Source organism: Scyliorhinus torazame, chromosome 2, assembly GCF_047496885.1.
Source record: "Scyliorhinus torazame isolate Kashiwa2021f chromosome 2, sScyTor2.1, whole genome shotgun sequence".
Classification (NCBI taxonomy): domain Eukaryota; kingdom Metazoa; phylum Chordata; class Chondrichthyes; order Carcharhiniformes; family Scyliorhinidae; genus Scyliorhinus; species Scyliorhinus torazame.
Genome location: NC_092708.1, coordinates 89567294 through 89583710, shown reverse-complemented (window position 1 = coordinate 89583710; position 16417 = coordinate 89567294). Strand labels below are relative to the sequence as shown.

Genomic DNA, 16417 nt, shown 5'->3' with positions numbered 1-16417 from the left:
ACCATATTATGATCACTGCCTCCTAAGTGCTCCCTTACTTTAAAATCTTTAATCAAGTCTGGCTCATTACATAACACTAAGTCCAGAATGGCCTGTTCCCTCGTGGGCTCCATCACAAGCTGGTCCAAAAAGCCATCCTGTAAACATTCAATGAATTCCCTTTCCTTGGGTCCACTTGCAGTATTATTTACCCAGTCCACCTGCGTATTAAAGTCCCCCATGATCACTGTGACCTTGCCTTTCTGACATGCACTTTCTGTTTTGTGGTGCATCTTGTGCCTCTGGTCCTGACCACTGTTAGGAGGCCTGTACATAACTCCCATTATGTTTTTTTTGCCTTTGTGGTTCCTCAACTCTACCCACACAGACTCCGCATCATCCGACCCCATGTCGTTTAGTGCTATTGATTTAATTTCATTCCTAATTAACAAGGCAACCCCGCCCCCTCTGCCCACCTCTCTGTCTTTTCGATAGGTTGTGAATCCCTGGATGTTTAAATGCCAGTCCTGAACCCCCTGCAACCATGTCTCTGTGATGCCTACCACATCATACCTGCCAGTCACAATCTGGGCCACAAGCTCATCTACCTTGTTCCGTACACTGCGCGCATTTAAATATAGCACCTTTAATTCTCTATTGACCATCGCTTTTTGTTTTCTTAGTGTGGTGGACCTTGGTTTACTGAGCCTTTCCATACACTGTGTCATATTTTGTGGGATGGGGACTATTGTAACCTCTCCTGAGTTCTGTCTTTTCGTGCTTTTTTGTATTCCTAAGCAGCTACGCGTCCCACTGATTACTTCACCTCTTGGTTCCCTGACTTTCCCTTCCCCCCCAATCTTTAGTTTAAAGTCCTATTGACCACCCTATTTACGCTTTTCATAGAACATAGAACAATACAGCGCAGTACAGGCCCTTCGGCCCACGATGTTGCACCGAAACAAAAGCCATCTAACCTACACTATGCCATTATCATCCATATGTTTATCCAATAAACTTTTAAATGCCCTCAATGTTGGCGAGTTCACTACTGTAGCAGGTAGGGCATTCCACGGCCTCACTACTCTTTGCGTAAAGAACCTACCTCTGACCTCTGTCCTATATCTATTACCCCTCAGTTTAAAGTTATGTCCCCTCGTGCCAGCCATATCCATCCGTGGGAGAAGGCTCTCACTGTCCACCCTATCCAACCCCCTGATCATTTTGTATGCCTCTATTAAGTCTCCTCTTAACCTTCTTCTCTCCAACGAAAACAACCTCAAGTCCATCAGCCTTTCCTCATAAGATTTTCCCTCCATACCAGGCAACATCCTGATAAATCTCCTCTGCACCCGCTCCAAAGCCTCCACGTCCTTCCTATAATGCGGTGACCAGAACTGAACGCAATACTCCAAATGCGGCCGTACCAGAGTTCTGTACAGCTGCAACATGACCTCCCGACTCCGGAACTCAATCCCTCTACCAATGAAGGCCAACACTCCATAGGCCTTCTTCACAACCCTATCAACCTGGGTGGCAACTTTCAGGGATCTATGTACATGGACACCTAGATCCCTCTGCTCATCCACACTTTCAAGAACTTTACCATTAGCCAAATATTCCGCATTCCTGTTATTCCTTCCAAAGTGAATCACCTCACACTTCTCTACATTAAACTCCATTTGCCACCTCTCAGCCCAGCTCTGCAGCTTATCTATATCCCTCTGTAACCTGCTACATCCTTCCACACTATCGACAACACCACCGACTTTAGTATCGTCTGCAAATTTACTCACCCACCCTTCTACGCCTTCCTCTAGGTCATTGATAAAAATGACAAACAGCAACGGCCCCAGAACAGATCCTTGTGGTACTCCACTTGTGACTGTACTCCATTCTAAACATTTCCCTTCAACCACCACCCTCTGTCTTCTTTCAGCTAGCCAATTTCTGATCCACATCTCTAAATCACCCTCAATCCCCATGAGGCATGACCTACCCTTCACAAAGCCATGCTGACTATCCCTGATCATATTATTCCTATCTAGATGATTATAAATCTTGTCTCTTATAATCCCCTCCAAGACTTTACCCACTACAGACGTGAGGCTCACCGGTCTATAGTTGCCGGGGTTGTCTCTGCTCCCCTTTTTGAACAAAGGGACCACATTTGCTGTCCTCCAGTCCTCTGGCACTATTCCTGTAGCCAATGATGACATAAAAATCAAAGCCAAAGGTCCAGCAATCTCTTCCCCGGCCTCCCAGAGAATCCTAGGATAAATCCCATCAGGTCCCGGGGACTTATCTATTTTCAGCCTGTCCAGAATTGCCAACACCTCTTCCCTACGTACCTCAATGCCATCTATTCTATTAGCCTGGGGCTCAGCATTCTCCTCCACAACATTATCTTTTTCCTGAGTGAATACTGACGAAAAATATTCATTTAGTATCTCGCCTATCTCTTCAGACTCCACACACAATTTCCCATCCCTGTCCTTGACTGGTCCTACTCTTTCCCTAGTCATTCGCTTATTCCTGACATACCTATAGAAAGCTTTTGGGTTTTCCTTGATCCTTCCTGCCAAATACTTCTCATGTCCCCTCCTTGCTCGGCTTAGCTCTCTCTTTAGATCCTTCCTCGCTACCTTGTAACTATCCATCGCCCCAACCGAAACTTCACACTTCATCTTCACATAGGCCTCCTTCTTCCTCTTAACAAGAGATTCCACTTCCTTGGTAAACCACGGTTCCCTCGCTCGACGCCTTCCTCCCTGTCTGACCGGTACATACTTATCAAGAACACGCAGTAGCTGATCCTTGAACAAGCCCCACTTATCTAGTGTGCCCAACACTTGCAGCCTACTTCTCCACCTTATCCCCCCCAAGCCACGTCTAATGGCATCATAATTGCCCTTCCCCCAGCTATAACTCTTGCCCTGCGGTGTATACTTATCCCTTTCCATCATTAACGTAAACGTCACCGAATTGTGGTCACTGTCCCCAAAGTGCTCTCCGACCTCCAAATCCAACACCTGGCCTGGTTCATTACCCAAAACCAAATCCAACGTGGCCTCGCCTCTTGTTGGCCTGTCAACATATTGTTTCAGGAAACCCTCCTGCACACACTGTACAAAAAACGACCCATCTATTGTACTCTAACTGTATCTTTTCCAGTCAATATTTGGAAAGTTAAAGTCTCCCATAATAACTACCCTGTTACTTTCGCTCATATCCAGAATCATCTTCGCCATCCTTTCCTCTACATCCCTAGAACTATTAGGAGGCCTATAAAAAAACTCCCAACAGGGTGACCCCTCCTTTCCTGTTTCTAACTTCAGCCCATACTACCTCGGAAGAAGAGTCCCCATCTAGCATCCTCTCCGCCACCGTAATACTGCTCTTGACTAGCAGCGCCACACCTCCCCCTCTTTTGCCTCCTTCTCTGAGCTTACTAAAACACCTAAACCCCGGAACCTGCAACATCCATTCCCTGCTCTATCCATGTCTCCGAAATGGCCACAACATCGAAGTCCCAGGTACCAACCCATGCTGCCAGTTCCCCTACCTTGTTTCGTATACTCCTGGCATTGAAGTAGACACACTTCAAACCACCTACCTGAACACTGGCCCCCTCCTGCGACGTCAAATCTGTGCTCCTGACCTCTATACTCTCATTCTCCCTTACCCTAAAACTACAATCCAGGTTCCCATGCCCCTGCTGCATTAGTTTAAACCCCCCCAAAGAGCACTAACAAATCTCCCCCCCAGGATATTTGTGCCCCTCAGGTTCAGATGTAGACCATCCTGTCTGTAGAGGACCCACCTTCCCCAGAAAGAGCCCCAGTTATCCAAAAATCTGAATCCCTCCCGCCTGCACCATCCCTGTAGCCACGTGTTTAAATGCTCTCTCTCCCTATTCCTCATCTCACTATCACGTGGCACGGGCAACAACCCAGAGATAACAACTCTGTTTGTTCTAGTTCTGAGCTTCCATCCTAGCTCCCTGAAAGCCTGCCTGACATCCTTGTCCCCTTTCCTACCTATGTCGTTAGTGCCAATGTGGACCACGACTTGGGGCTGCTCCCCCTCCCCCTAAGGACCCGGAAAACACGATCCAAGACATCACGTACCCTTGCACCTGGGAGGCAACATACCAAACGTGAGTCTCTCACGCTCCCACAAAATCTCCTATCTGTGCCCCTGACTATAGAGTCCCCAATTACTAATGCTCTGCTCCTCTCCCCCCTTCCCTTCTGAGCAACAGGGACAGACTCCGTGCCAGAGGCCCGAACCCCATGGCTTACCCCTGGTAAGTCGTCCCCCCCACAAGTATCCAAAGCGGTATACTTGTTTCTCAGGGGAACGACCGCAGGGGATCCCTGCACTGACTGCTTTTTCCCAGTCCCTCTTACAGTTACCCACCTATCTCCAATCTTTGGTGTAACTAATTCCCTGAAGCTGTTATCTATGACCCCTTCTGCCTCCCGAATGATCCGAAGTTCTTCCAACTCCAGCTCCAGTTCCCTAACTCGGTCTTGGAGGAGCTGGAGATGGCAGCACTTCCTGCAGGTAAAATCAGCAGGGACACTAACTGCATCCCTCACCTCAAACATCCTGCAGGAGGAACATTGCACTCCCTTCCCTGCCATCCCTCTAACTTTCTACCAAGATCTGGCTAACAACTAAATTAAATTTTTATAAAAAATAATAATAATATAATAAAATATGGTACTTACCTCAGACCAATGGGTTTTATTATTAGGTTAGAGGAGGAGGGCGGGTGGGAGACACTACACGTGTAGTGTCTCGGGTTTCCTCTCCACTAGAATTTATTGGTGAGGGTCTTCCCAGATGTCCGCGGGTCGACTTCCTGATCCCGCCTAAAAAACTAATTTTAAAAAAAAAAGAAAAATTCTCAGCTCCTGCTGAAATTGACTAACCAGCCAGCTCCACTCCCGCAGAAATCGACTGGCCTGCCCCTGCAAAGACAAGTGCTTTTAAAGGTTGACTTACCTCCCAGCAACCTCCTTCCGCAATGCTCCCGCTGAAACTGACTCACCAGCTGTTCTCACGCCGAAATCGACTGGCCTGCCCCTGCAAAGACAAGTGCTTTTAAAGGTTGACTTACCTCCCAGCAACCTCCTTCCGCAATGCTCCCGCTGAAACTGACTCACCAGCTGTTCTCACGCCGAAATCGACTGGCCTGCCCCTGCAAAGACAAGTGCTTTTAAAGGTTGACTTACCTCCCAGCAACCTCCTTCCGCAATGCTCCCGCTGAAACTGACTCACCAGCTGTTCTCACGCCGAAATCGACTGGCCTGCCCCTGCAAAGACAAGTGCTTTTAAAGGTTGACTTACCTCCCAGCAACCTCCTTCCGCAATGCTCCCGCTGAAACTGACTCACCAGCTGTTCTCACGCCGAAATCGACTGGCCTGCCCCTGCAAAGACAAGTGCTTTTAAAGTTTGACTTACCTCCCAGCAACCTCCTTCCGCAGTGCTCCCGCTGAAACTGACTCACCAGCTGTTCTCATGCCGAAATCGACTGGCCTGCCCCTGCAAAGACAAGTGCTTTTAAAGGTTGACTTACCTCCCAGCAACCTCCTTCCGCAATGCTCCCGCTGAAACTGACTCACCAGCTGTTCTCACGCCGAAATCGACTGGCCTGCCCCTGCAAAGACAAGTGCTTTTAAAGGTTGACTTACCTCCCAGCAACCTCCTTCCGCAATGCTCCCGCTGAAACTGACTCACCAGCTGTTCTCACGCCGAAATCGACTGGCCTGCCCCTGCAAAGACAAGTGCTTTTAAAGGTTGACTTACCTCCCAGCAACCTCCTTCCGCAATGCTCCCGCTGAAACTGACTCACCAGCTGTTCTCACGCCGAAATCGACTGGCCTGCCCCTGCAAAGACAAGTGCTTTTAAAGTTTGACTTACCTCCCAGCAACCTCCTTCCGCAGTGCTCCCGCTGAAACTGACTCACCAGCTGTTCTCATGCCGAAATCGACTGGCCTGCCCCTGCAAAGACAAGTGCTTTTAAAGGTTGACTTACCTCCCAGCAACCTCCTTCCGCAATGCTCCCGCTGAAACTGACTCACCAGCTGTTCTCACGCCGAAATCGACTGGCCTGCCCCTGCAAAGGCAAGTGCTTTTAAAGGTTGACTTACCTCCCAGCAACCTCCTTCCGCAATGCTCCCGCTGAAACTGACTCACCAGCTGTTCTCACGCCGAAATCGACTGGCCTGCCCCTGCAAAGACAAGTGCTTTTAAAGGTTGACTTACCTCCCAGCAACCTCCTTCCGCAATGCTCCCGCTGAAACTGACTCACCAGCTGTTCTCACGCCGAAATCGACTGGCCTGCCCCTGCAAAGACAAGTGCTTTTAAAGTTTGACTTACCTCCCAGCAACCTCCTTCCGCAGTGCTCCCGCTGAAACTGACTCACCAGCTGTTCTCATGCCGAAATCGACTGGCCTGCCCCTGCAAAGACATGTGCTTTTAAAGGTTGACTTACCTCCCAGCAACCTCCTTCCGCAGTGCTCCCGCTGAAACTGACTCACCAGCTGTTCTCATGCCGAAATCGACTGGCCTGCCCCTGCAAAGACAAGTGCTTTTAAAGGTTGACTTACCTCCCAGCAACCTCCTTCCGCAATGCCCCCGCTGAAACTGACTCACCAGCTGTTCTCACGCCGAAATCGACTCCAATATCCTTTTCGCCAGAACACTGGTCCCAGCTCGGTTCAGGTGGAGACCATCCCAACGGTATACGTCCCCCCTGTCCCAAAACTGATGCCAGTGTCCCATGAAAAGGAACCCCTCATTCCCACACCACTCTTTCAGCCACGTGTTAACTTCCCTTATTCTTGCCTCCCTATGCCAATCTGCACGTGGCTCGGGCAGTAATCCGGAGATTATGACCCTTGAGGACCTGTTTTTTTAATTTGAATCCTAGCTCTTTATAATCTCTAAACAGGTCCTCTTTCCTAGACTTGCCTATGTTGTTGGTACCGACATGGACCACAACAACTGGATCCTCCCCCTCCCTCTCCAGTATCCTTTCAAGCCGGTCAGAGATGTCCCGCACCCTAGCACCGGGCAGGCAACATACCATGCGGGACTCTTTATCGTGCTCACAAAGGATACTATCTATCCCCCGATAATAGAATCCCCTACAACTACAACTTGCCTATTTACTCCCTCCCCTTGAATGGCCTGCTGAACCATGGTGCCTTGGTCAGCTGACTTATCCTTCCTGCAACCCTGTTCGCCATCCACACAGGGAGCAAGTGCCTCATACCTGTTGGACAGAGTCAAGGGCTGAGGTTCCTGACTGCTGGTTCCCTTTACCTGCCTGACTTGCAGTCACACCCTGCTGTCCCTGGCCACTAGCAGGATTTAAACTACTTACTCTGACAGGTGTGACTGCCTCCTGAAACACAGTGTCCAGGTAAGTCTCCCCCTCCCGGATGTGCCTCAGTGTTTGAAGCTCAGACTCCAGCTCATCAACTCTGAGCCGGAGCTCTTTGAGCAGCCAACACTTACTGCAGATGTGGTCGCTGCAGCTCGCAATGGGATCTGCCAACTCCCACATCAAGCAGCTCAAGCACATCACCTGACCAGCCATCACTAATTAATTAATTAGTTTAATTTAAGTTTATGGTGGGGGCAGCTTCAGCCAATCAGACACTACCCTGCACTTTTAACTGAAAAACAGCACAATTAGCTTAACTACTTACCTTTCCTGGTTACCTTACTGCACCAAACTAGCAAATTCTCACTGTCTGTATCTCTCTCACTCCGGCTGTGTCTCCTTGACCTGCGCAATGCTAATAATATAATATAATAATGCTAATAATAATATAATATGGCTCAGACTATAGGTTGCTAACCACACATTGAATTTCAGATAAGGCGGAGAGAGAATCAGTTCTGATAGCTTTCCTTCTCAGTTTAGCCCCACCAAAATAACAACAGGTTCAAAACTTAGTTTGTCTCAGTCATGTGACTTCCAGTAAGTCACTAGGCTTTGTCTTTTTTCCATTTTTTCCCCCATCAGTTAAAATTATTACAGTTTGAAACAAGCAAATACCTCCAAGTTTTGTGACAATCGACAATGATTTCATGGTCATCATTGGACTTTTAACTCCAGATTGCTATTGAATTCAAATCTCACCATCTCATAGTGAGTTTCGAACCAAAGTCCCCAGAGCATGGTCTGGATGAGTAATCTAGAGACCAAGGATAATGATCTGAGGACCTGGGTTCAAATCCCACCACAACAGGTCATGAAAGTTAAACTCAAAGGTCTAAGACCATGCAAACATTGTTGATTATCGTAAAACCCATCTGGTTCACTAATGTCCTTTTGTCATGTGAGAGTACCTTTAAGAAATGGGTGTTTATAAATGGGTGTGTATATAAATATCTGTAGTGAGAGTACCTTTAAGAAATGGGTGTTTACTACTGCAGTGATGTCAGAGTGGGTGCAGCTGGGCTGTCTATCAGCTTTTTACTTTTGTTTTAGGCTGTTTGCTGCAGGGTGTGTTTTAGTTTCGTTTTCAGTGTTGGAGCTGAAGCCAGACCAAGCAGGTGTACTGCTGTTCTCTCTGCCATCAAAAGACTATCTCTTGATCATTTGGTGAATTCAGAATTATAAATGTTCTCAGTAGTGAATGTAAACCTAATGTGCTTCTGTTGAAAGGTGTTTCTTCTGTCTTCTGGATGTTGTTTGGGAAGTTATTAAGCATTATTTAGTGTTGTATTCTTTGGCGGTTGTATTTGAATTAATGGTTGCTGAGATGTTCACTATGTTTTAAAAAGGTTAACTTGAGTTCATAGAATAAACATTGTTTTGCTTTAAAAAATACTTTTACATTTCTGCTGTACCACACCTGTAGAGTGGACCGTGTGCTCCCCATAGCACAATCTATTAAAAGTTGTGGGTCAGGTGAACTCCATGATACACTTTGGGGTTCTCTAAACCCTGGCCCATGACACTTTAGAGCAGGAAATATGCCATGCTTACCTGGCCTACATGTGACCACTGCAATGTGGTTGACTCTTAACTTCCCTACTCAGTTGTATTCAACCGCTACAAAACACAAAAAAGAAATGAAACCGGACAGCCCACCCGGCATCGACCCAGGCACTGGAAACGACAACGGCAAAACCAGACCTGTTGACTCTGCAAAGTTCTCCTTACTAACATCTGGGGGTTTGTGTCAATGCTGGGAGAACTGTCTCACAGACTAGTCAAGCAACAGCCTGACATAATCATACCTTACAGACAATGTGCCAGATATTATTATCTCCGTTCCTGGGTATGTCCTATCTCACCAACAAGACAGACCCAACAGAGGTGGCGGCACAGTGGTATACAGTTGGGAGGAGGTCGTCCTGGGAGCCCTCAGCATCGCCCCTGGCCTCATGAATTCTCATGGTTACAGGTTAAATATGGGCAAGAACAGCTCCTGCTGATTACCACTTACCGGCCACCATCAGCTGATGAATCATTACTCCTCCATATTGAACATCATTTAGAGTAAGCACTGAGTGCGGCAAGGGCGCAGAATATACTCTGGGTGGGGGGATGGGGGACTTCAATGTCCATCACCAAGAGTGACTCAGTAGTACCACCACAGATCGAGCTGGCCGGGTTCAAAAGGACATAGCTGCTAGACTAGGACTGCAGCAGGTCGTGTGGGAACCAACAAGAGGGAAAAACATACTTGACCTGATCCTCACTAACCTGCCTGTTACAGATGCATCTGTCTGTGACAGTATCGGTAGAAGTGACCACTGCACAGTCCTTGTGGAGACGAAGACACGTCTTCACATTGAGGATACACTCCATATTGTGTGGCACTACCACCATGCTAAATGGGATAGAGTTCGAACAGATCTCGCAACTCAAGACTGGGCATCTATGAGGTGCTGTGGGCTATCGGCAGCAGCAGAATTGTATTCCACCACAATCTGCAACCACATGGCCAGGCATATCCCCCACTCTACCATTACTACCAAGCCAGGGGATCAACCTTGGTTCAATGAAGAGTGCAGGAGAGCCTGCCACGAGCAACACCAGGCATACCTAAAAATTAGGTGTCAACCTGATGAAGCTACAACAATGGACTACTTGTGTGCCAAACAGCATAAGCAGAAAGTAATAGACAGAGTGAAGCGATTCCACAACAAACGCTTCAGATCTGAGCTCTGGAGTACTGCCACATCCAGTCGTAAATGGTGGTGGACAATTAAACAACTCACTGGAGGAGGAGGTTCCATAAATATCTCCATCCTTAATGCTGGAGGAGCCAAGCTCATCTGTGCAAAAGACGAGGCCGAAGCATTTGTAACAATCTCCAGTCAGAAGTGCCGGGTGGATGACCCATTCCGGTGGTCTTCAACCAGTACGATTCACTCCAAGTGATATTAAGAAAAGGCACTGGGGTCAATGTGTCTGGGTGATGGTGGGGGGGGTCTCGGTACCCGGGTAATGGTGCGGGGGTCTTGGTGCCGGGAGGGAGGTGTCTTGGTGCCGGGGGGGGGGGGGGGGTCTCTGTGCCGGGGGGGTGTCTCTGTGCCGGGGAAGGGTCTCTGTGCCCGGGTGGGCGTCTGTGCCGGAAAGGGGGTCAGTGCCTGGGGGTGGGGTCTCTGTGCCAGGAGGGGGGGTCTGTGTGCCGGGGGGGGGGGGTCTTTGTGCCGGGGGGAGGGGTCGCTGTGCCGGGGGGGGGGTGACTCGGTGCCGGGGGGGGGGGGGTGTCTCGGTGCCGGGGGGGGGGGGCGGTGTCTCGGTGGTGGGGGGGGGGGCGGTAGTGTCTCATCTGCTGGGTGCAATGTGAAGGGGGCGAAATAAATGCCGGGGGGTGTGTGCCAGGCAGTGTCTGGCAGCACCAAATACATCAACTTGTGTTTAGAACACGAGCTAATGGCGGTAATTGTGAAGCTTTGGCGCAGGTATTACCGCTCCTTCCCCACACTCACTGGGAAATGTGTTAACGTTCAGTTCCCGGCATTTGCAGCATTAAAACGTTATTAGTGCGAGAGGGAAGAGCGGGGCCTTTATGATACAGCGGCAGGTACCGCGTCCTACAGAGGAGGGAGAGAGAGAGTGGGGGGGGAGGGAGAGAGGGGGAAGGGGGAGGGAGAGAGGGGGAGGGAGAGAGGGGGGAGGGAGAGAGGGGGAAGGGGGAGGGAGAGAGGGGGAAGGGGGAGGGAGATAGGGGAAAGGGGGAGGGAGAGAGGGGGGAGGGAGATAGGGGGAAGGGGGAGGGAGAGAGGGGGAAGGGAGAGGGGGAAGGGGGAGGGAGAGAGGGGGGAGGGAGAGAGGGGGAAGGGGGAGGGAGAGAGGGGGAAGGGGGAGGGAGATAGGGGAAAGGGGGAGGGAGAGAGGGGGGAGGGAGAGAGGGGGAAGGGAGAGGGGGAAGGGGGAGGGAGAGAGTGGGAAGGGGGAGGGAGAGAGGGGGAAGGGGGAGGGAGAGAGGGGGAAGGGGGAGGGAGAGAGGGGGAGGGAGAGAGGGGGAGGGAGAGAGGGGGAGGGAGAGAGGGGGAGGGAGAGGGGGAGGGAGAGAGGGAGGGGGAAGGGGGGAGGGAGGGAAGGGGGGAGAGAGAGGGGGAAGGGGGGAGAGAGAGGGGGAAGGGGGGAGAGAGAGGGGGAAGGGGGGACGGAGAGAGGGAAGGGGGGACGGAGAGAGGGAAGGGGGGACGGAGAGAGGGAAGGGGGGACGGAGAGAGGGAAGGGGGGACGGAGAGAGGGAAGGGGGGACGGAGAGAGGGAAGGGGGGACGGAGAGCGTGGGAAGGGGGGAGGGAGAGCGTGGGAAGGGGGGAGGGAGAGCGGGAATGGGGGGAAGGAGAGAGAGGGAAGGGGGGAGGGAGAGGGGGAATGGGGGGGAGGGAGAGAGAGGGAAGGGGGGAGGGAAGGGGGGGAGGGAGGGAGAAAAAAAAAGGCACTGGATATTGAAAGGGTTTTGGGCCCTGACAATATTCCAGCAATAGTACTGAAGACTTGTGCTCCAGAACGTGTCGCACTACTAGCCAAGCTGTTCCATAAAGTGACAACACTGGCACCTACCCGGCAATGTGGAAAATTGCAGGTGCTTCCTGTCCAGAAGAAATAGGACAAATTCAACCAGCCAATTACCGCTCTTTCAGTCTACTCTCCAATATGATGGAAGGAGTCATCAACAGGGCTATCAAGTGACACTCAGCAATAACCTGCTCATGGACGCTCAGTTTGGGTTCCGCCAGGGTCACTCGGCTCCTGATCTCTTTACAGCCTTGGTTCAAACATGGACAAAAGAGCTGAATGCCAGAGGTGAGGGGAGAGTGACTGCCCTTGACATCAAGGCAGCATTTGACTGAGAAAGCATTAAGGCATCCTAACAAAACTGGAGTCAGTGGGAATAAGGGGGGAAATTCTCGGCTGGTTGGAGTCATACCTGGCACAAAGGAAGATGGTTGTGATGGTTGGAGGTCAATCATCTCAGCTCCAGGACATCACTGTAGGAGTTCTTCAGGGTAGTGTCCTAGGCCCGACCATCATCAGCCTGCTTCCTCAATGACCTCCCTTCCATCATAAGGTCAGAAATGGGGATGTTCGCAGATGACTGCACAATGTTTAGCACCATTTGTGACTCCTCAGATAATGAAACAGTCCATGTCCAAATGCAGCAAGATCTGGACAATATCCAGGATTGGGCTGACAAGTGGTAAGTTACATTTGCACTGCACATGTGCGAGGCAATGACCATCTCCTGCAAGAGAGGATCTAACCATCACCCTTGACATTCAATGGCATTACCATCGATGAATCCCCCACAATCAACATCCTGGGCGTTACCATTGATCAGAAACTGAACTGGACTAGCCATATTAATACTGTGGCAACCAGAATAGGTCAATGGCAAGTAATCCTAGAATCCTAGAATACCATTACAGTCCCTGAGGTGTAGGTACACCCACAGTGCTGTTAGGGAGGGAATTCCAGGATTTTGACCTAGCGGTAGTGAATTTGGGGCCTGAAGAGGTGAGCAAGGAGGACTGATTGATTGAAACACATCAGGAGTTCCCCAGTATGTAGTATATTAATGGGGCTTGAAGAACAGTGAACAGCACATGTCAATGGTTGGGAAGAAGTAGGAACTCTTTGGAGCAGTGCTGGGAATTAAAAATAAACACAGTAGGTCACATTGTATTCTGTTGAGTGAGACTACAAACTTAAATAAAAATTGCAACTGCAAAAAAAGTTATGCATCAAGAAGGAAAAAAATTAAAATTTTAGACAAATTTCAAAAATTACCTGACTTGGTAATAGGCAAAATTAATTTGTAGGGTAAGTGGATGACTCTTTAGTGTTACAAGTGTAGGAGGAGTAAATAGGAAATTAGTGTTGCTAATTGAAAATAATGGTTACAAATGCTATATTTAGTTACATTCCATAATGAAACCAGTAGCAAGCATTATACTGTTGCATATTGAGTGTAGCTGTTCTCCAATACTTTCGAAGTGTTATCAAGTCACGACAACTAGAAGTCACAAGATTCAGTAATTTTAATATTGTGTAAATACTGACAATATTCAAACTGGTAAGGTGTCTTGTTTTCCTTTTGCAGGTATTAGGAGCACATCCCAATTATCCAAAAATGAGGAAAGATATTCTTGATAAAGCTCGAGCAGCTCTGCGCTCTTAATGTCATATGATGCTAGCTTTTTGCTTTAGAAGATTTTTGAAGATATATATATATATAAATAGTTTTGAGATGCCAATCTTACATTATGTACAGTAAGTTCTAATGTATAATTAGTTAGATGTGATTTTTGTGCAATTTATGTACAAAATACTGTAATAGTGTTTCATTGTTTTTACAGTAATGTTATTTTTAAATTACGAGTACTGTACATATAAAATTGTACATGTATAATCTTCTTTAATTTTCTGCCATAACTTCCCTAGTACTGTCAATGATGTAATGCAAAATCATTCATTTTAGATGATTCCCTCAAGCCTGAGAATTTGCAGTCCCACTTGACCATGTGTTTTTAAGTACACATTAGAAATTTTGAGTACAAATAATTTGAGATGAATGTGGTGTTGGTGTTCGTTGTCTTAGCTTTTGGGGAAAGAGTCGGTCTATTCTGAATGACTTAAACTAAAAAGTGATCTGTCTGTATGTAATGAATCACTGTATCTGTGAAGGCATTTTAAAGACGAGAAGGGAAGCTAAAATGGATGTTTTATATTTCTATGAAGCTGTAAAACTTTGACTTTTTTTCCCCAGTACATGCAACTTAGTTAAATTAGTTGCTCAGAACAGTCTAAAGATTGTCACGTAGTTTCCACTTTAAAAATAGTGCTAGATTTTTTTTAAGCTTTCACTTTTCTATCTCATTTGTTTGCATTCTTGTTCAGGATTTTTTATAGTATTACATGTTCAGGATTTTTTATAGTATTACACATTAGTTGATAAATATCTGAATTTAGTGGACTAAAAAGAATTTCAGTAATTAATCTGTTCTACTTGTGTGGTTGTTTCCTTAAAAGAAAGAAGAAATACTGCAATCTCAATAACTACCTTATTTCAGAGCAAATATCAATAAAAAGGCAATGTTGATTTATTTTCTATATGAATTTAAATTTTTTGTTATGTTACACAATACAATATCACTGTTTCGAGGCGTAGGCTAATTCTGTGGGACAGGGGTTTAAATCTCACCATGGGAGCTGAAAGCTAGTCACATTATTGAAGTATCCATGAAACTGGTGTTGACTGTCATAAAAAGTCACCTGGGTCAGTAATGTTGTTTTGGGAAGGAAATCTGCCATCTTTACCTGCCCGCGTTATCATCTTTGACCTTGTCCATGTAGGCCCCCTACAGACAGAAACAGGGGAATGCATAATAAGGGACAATTGTATACATACTTTGGTTCTGTCTTAACAAAAGAGGACACAAATCAGATACCAGAAATGTTGGAGAATGAATGAAATGAAAATGAAAATCGCTTATTGTCACAAGTAGGCTGCAATGAAGTTACTGTGAAAAGCCCCTAGTCGCCGCATTCCGGCGCCTGTTCGGGGAGGCTGGTACTGGAATTGAACCGTGCTGCTGGCCAGCCTTGGTCTGCTTTAAAAGCCAGCTATTTAGCTCAGTGTGCTAAGAGAGATCAACATTAGTAGAGAAATGATGCTGGGAAAATTGATGGGACAGAAGGCGGATAAATCCCCAGGGCCTGAGAATCTGCATCCCAGAGTGCTTAAGGAGGTGGCTCAGGAAATAGTGGATGCATTGCTGGTCATCCTCCGGCATTCAATAGACTCTGGAACTGTCCCTGCATATTGGCGGGTAGCTCATGTCACTCCAATATTCAAAAAGGGGGGTAGAGAGAAAGCAGGGAATTATAGACCAGTGAGCCTAACATCGGTAGTGGGGAAAATTCTTGAATCCATTATCAAGATCTTTATGGCGGAACATTTAGAAAGCAGTGGCAGGATCAGTCCGAGTCAGCATGGATTTATGAAGTGGAAATCAAGCTTGACAAATCTGTTGGAATTCTTCGAAGATGTAATCAGTACAGTTGACAAGGGGGAGATAGTCGATGTGGTATATTTGGACTTTCAGAAGGCGTTTGACAAAGTCCCGCATAAGAGATTATTGTGCAAAATTAAAGCACATGGGATTGGGGGAAATGTATTGAGGTGGATAGAAAACTGGTTGGCAGAGAGGAAACAAAGAGTAGGAATTAATGGGTCCTTTTCAAATTGGCAGGCAGTAACTAGTGGGGTTCCACAGGGATCGGTGCTGGGACCCCAGCTATTCACAATATATATTAATGATTTGGATGAGGGAACAAAATGTAACATCTCAAAGTTTGCAGATGATACCAAGTTGGGTGGGAGGGTGAACTGTGACGAGGATGCAGGGATCCTACAGGATGAGCGAGTGGGCAAATCAATGGCAGATGCAGTATAATTTGGATAAGTGTGAGGTTATTCACTTTGGAAGCAAAAACAGGAAGGCAGATTACTCCCTGAATGGTTGTAACTTGGGAGAGGGTAGTGGGCATCGGGACCTGGTGTCCTTGTGCACCAGTCACTGAAGGTAAGCATGCAGGTGCAGCAGGCGGTAAAGAAGGCTAATGGCATGTTGGCCTTCATTGCGAGAGGTTTCGAGTACATAAGCAGGAATGTGTTGCTGCAATTATACAGGCCTTGGTGAGGTCACACCTAGAATATTGTGTGCAGTTTTGGTCTCCTTTTCTGAGGAAGGATGTTCTTGCTCTCGAGGGAGTGCAGCGAAGGTTTACCAGATTGATTCCAGGGATGGCGGGACTGTCATATGAGGAGAGATTGACAAGGTTAGGAATGTTCTCGCTGGAGTTCAGAAGAATGAGTGGAGATCTCATACAGACTTATAAAATTCTAACAGGACTAGACAGTAGATGCAGG

General features: G+C 47.6%; 1 protein-coding gene across 1 annotated transcript in view; it reads left to right on the top strand.

The window, feature by feature from the left end:
- Window positions 1-14588, top strand: part of ttc21b (tetratricopeptide repeat domain 21B) — a 143297-nt gene extending 128709 nt beyond the window's left edge. Inside the window, exon 29 of the mRNA XM_072473910.1 lies at window positions 13586-14588. Within this exon, the coding sequence (XP_072330011.1) occupies window positions 13586-13663 (78 nt within the window). The 3' untranslated portion in view covers window positions 13664-14588. The remainder of the gene's footprint in view (window positions 1-13585) is intronic.
- The last annotated feature ends 1829 nt before the right edge of the window (window positions 14589-16417 follow it).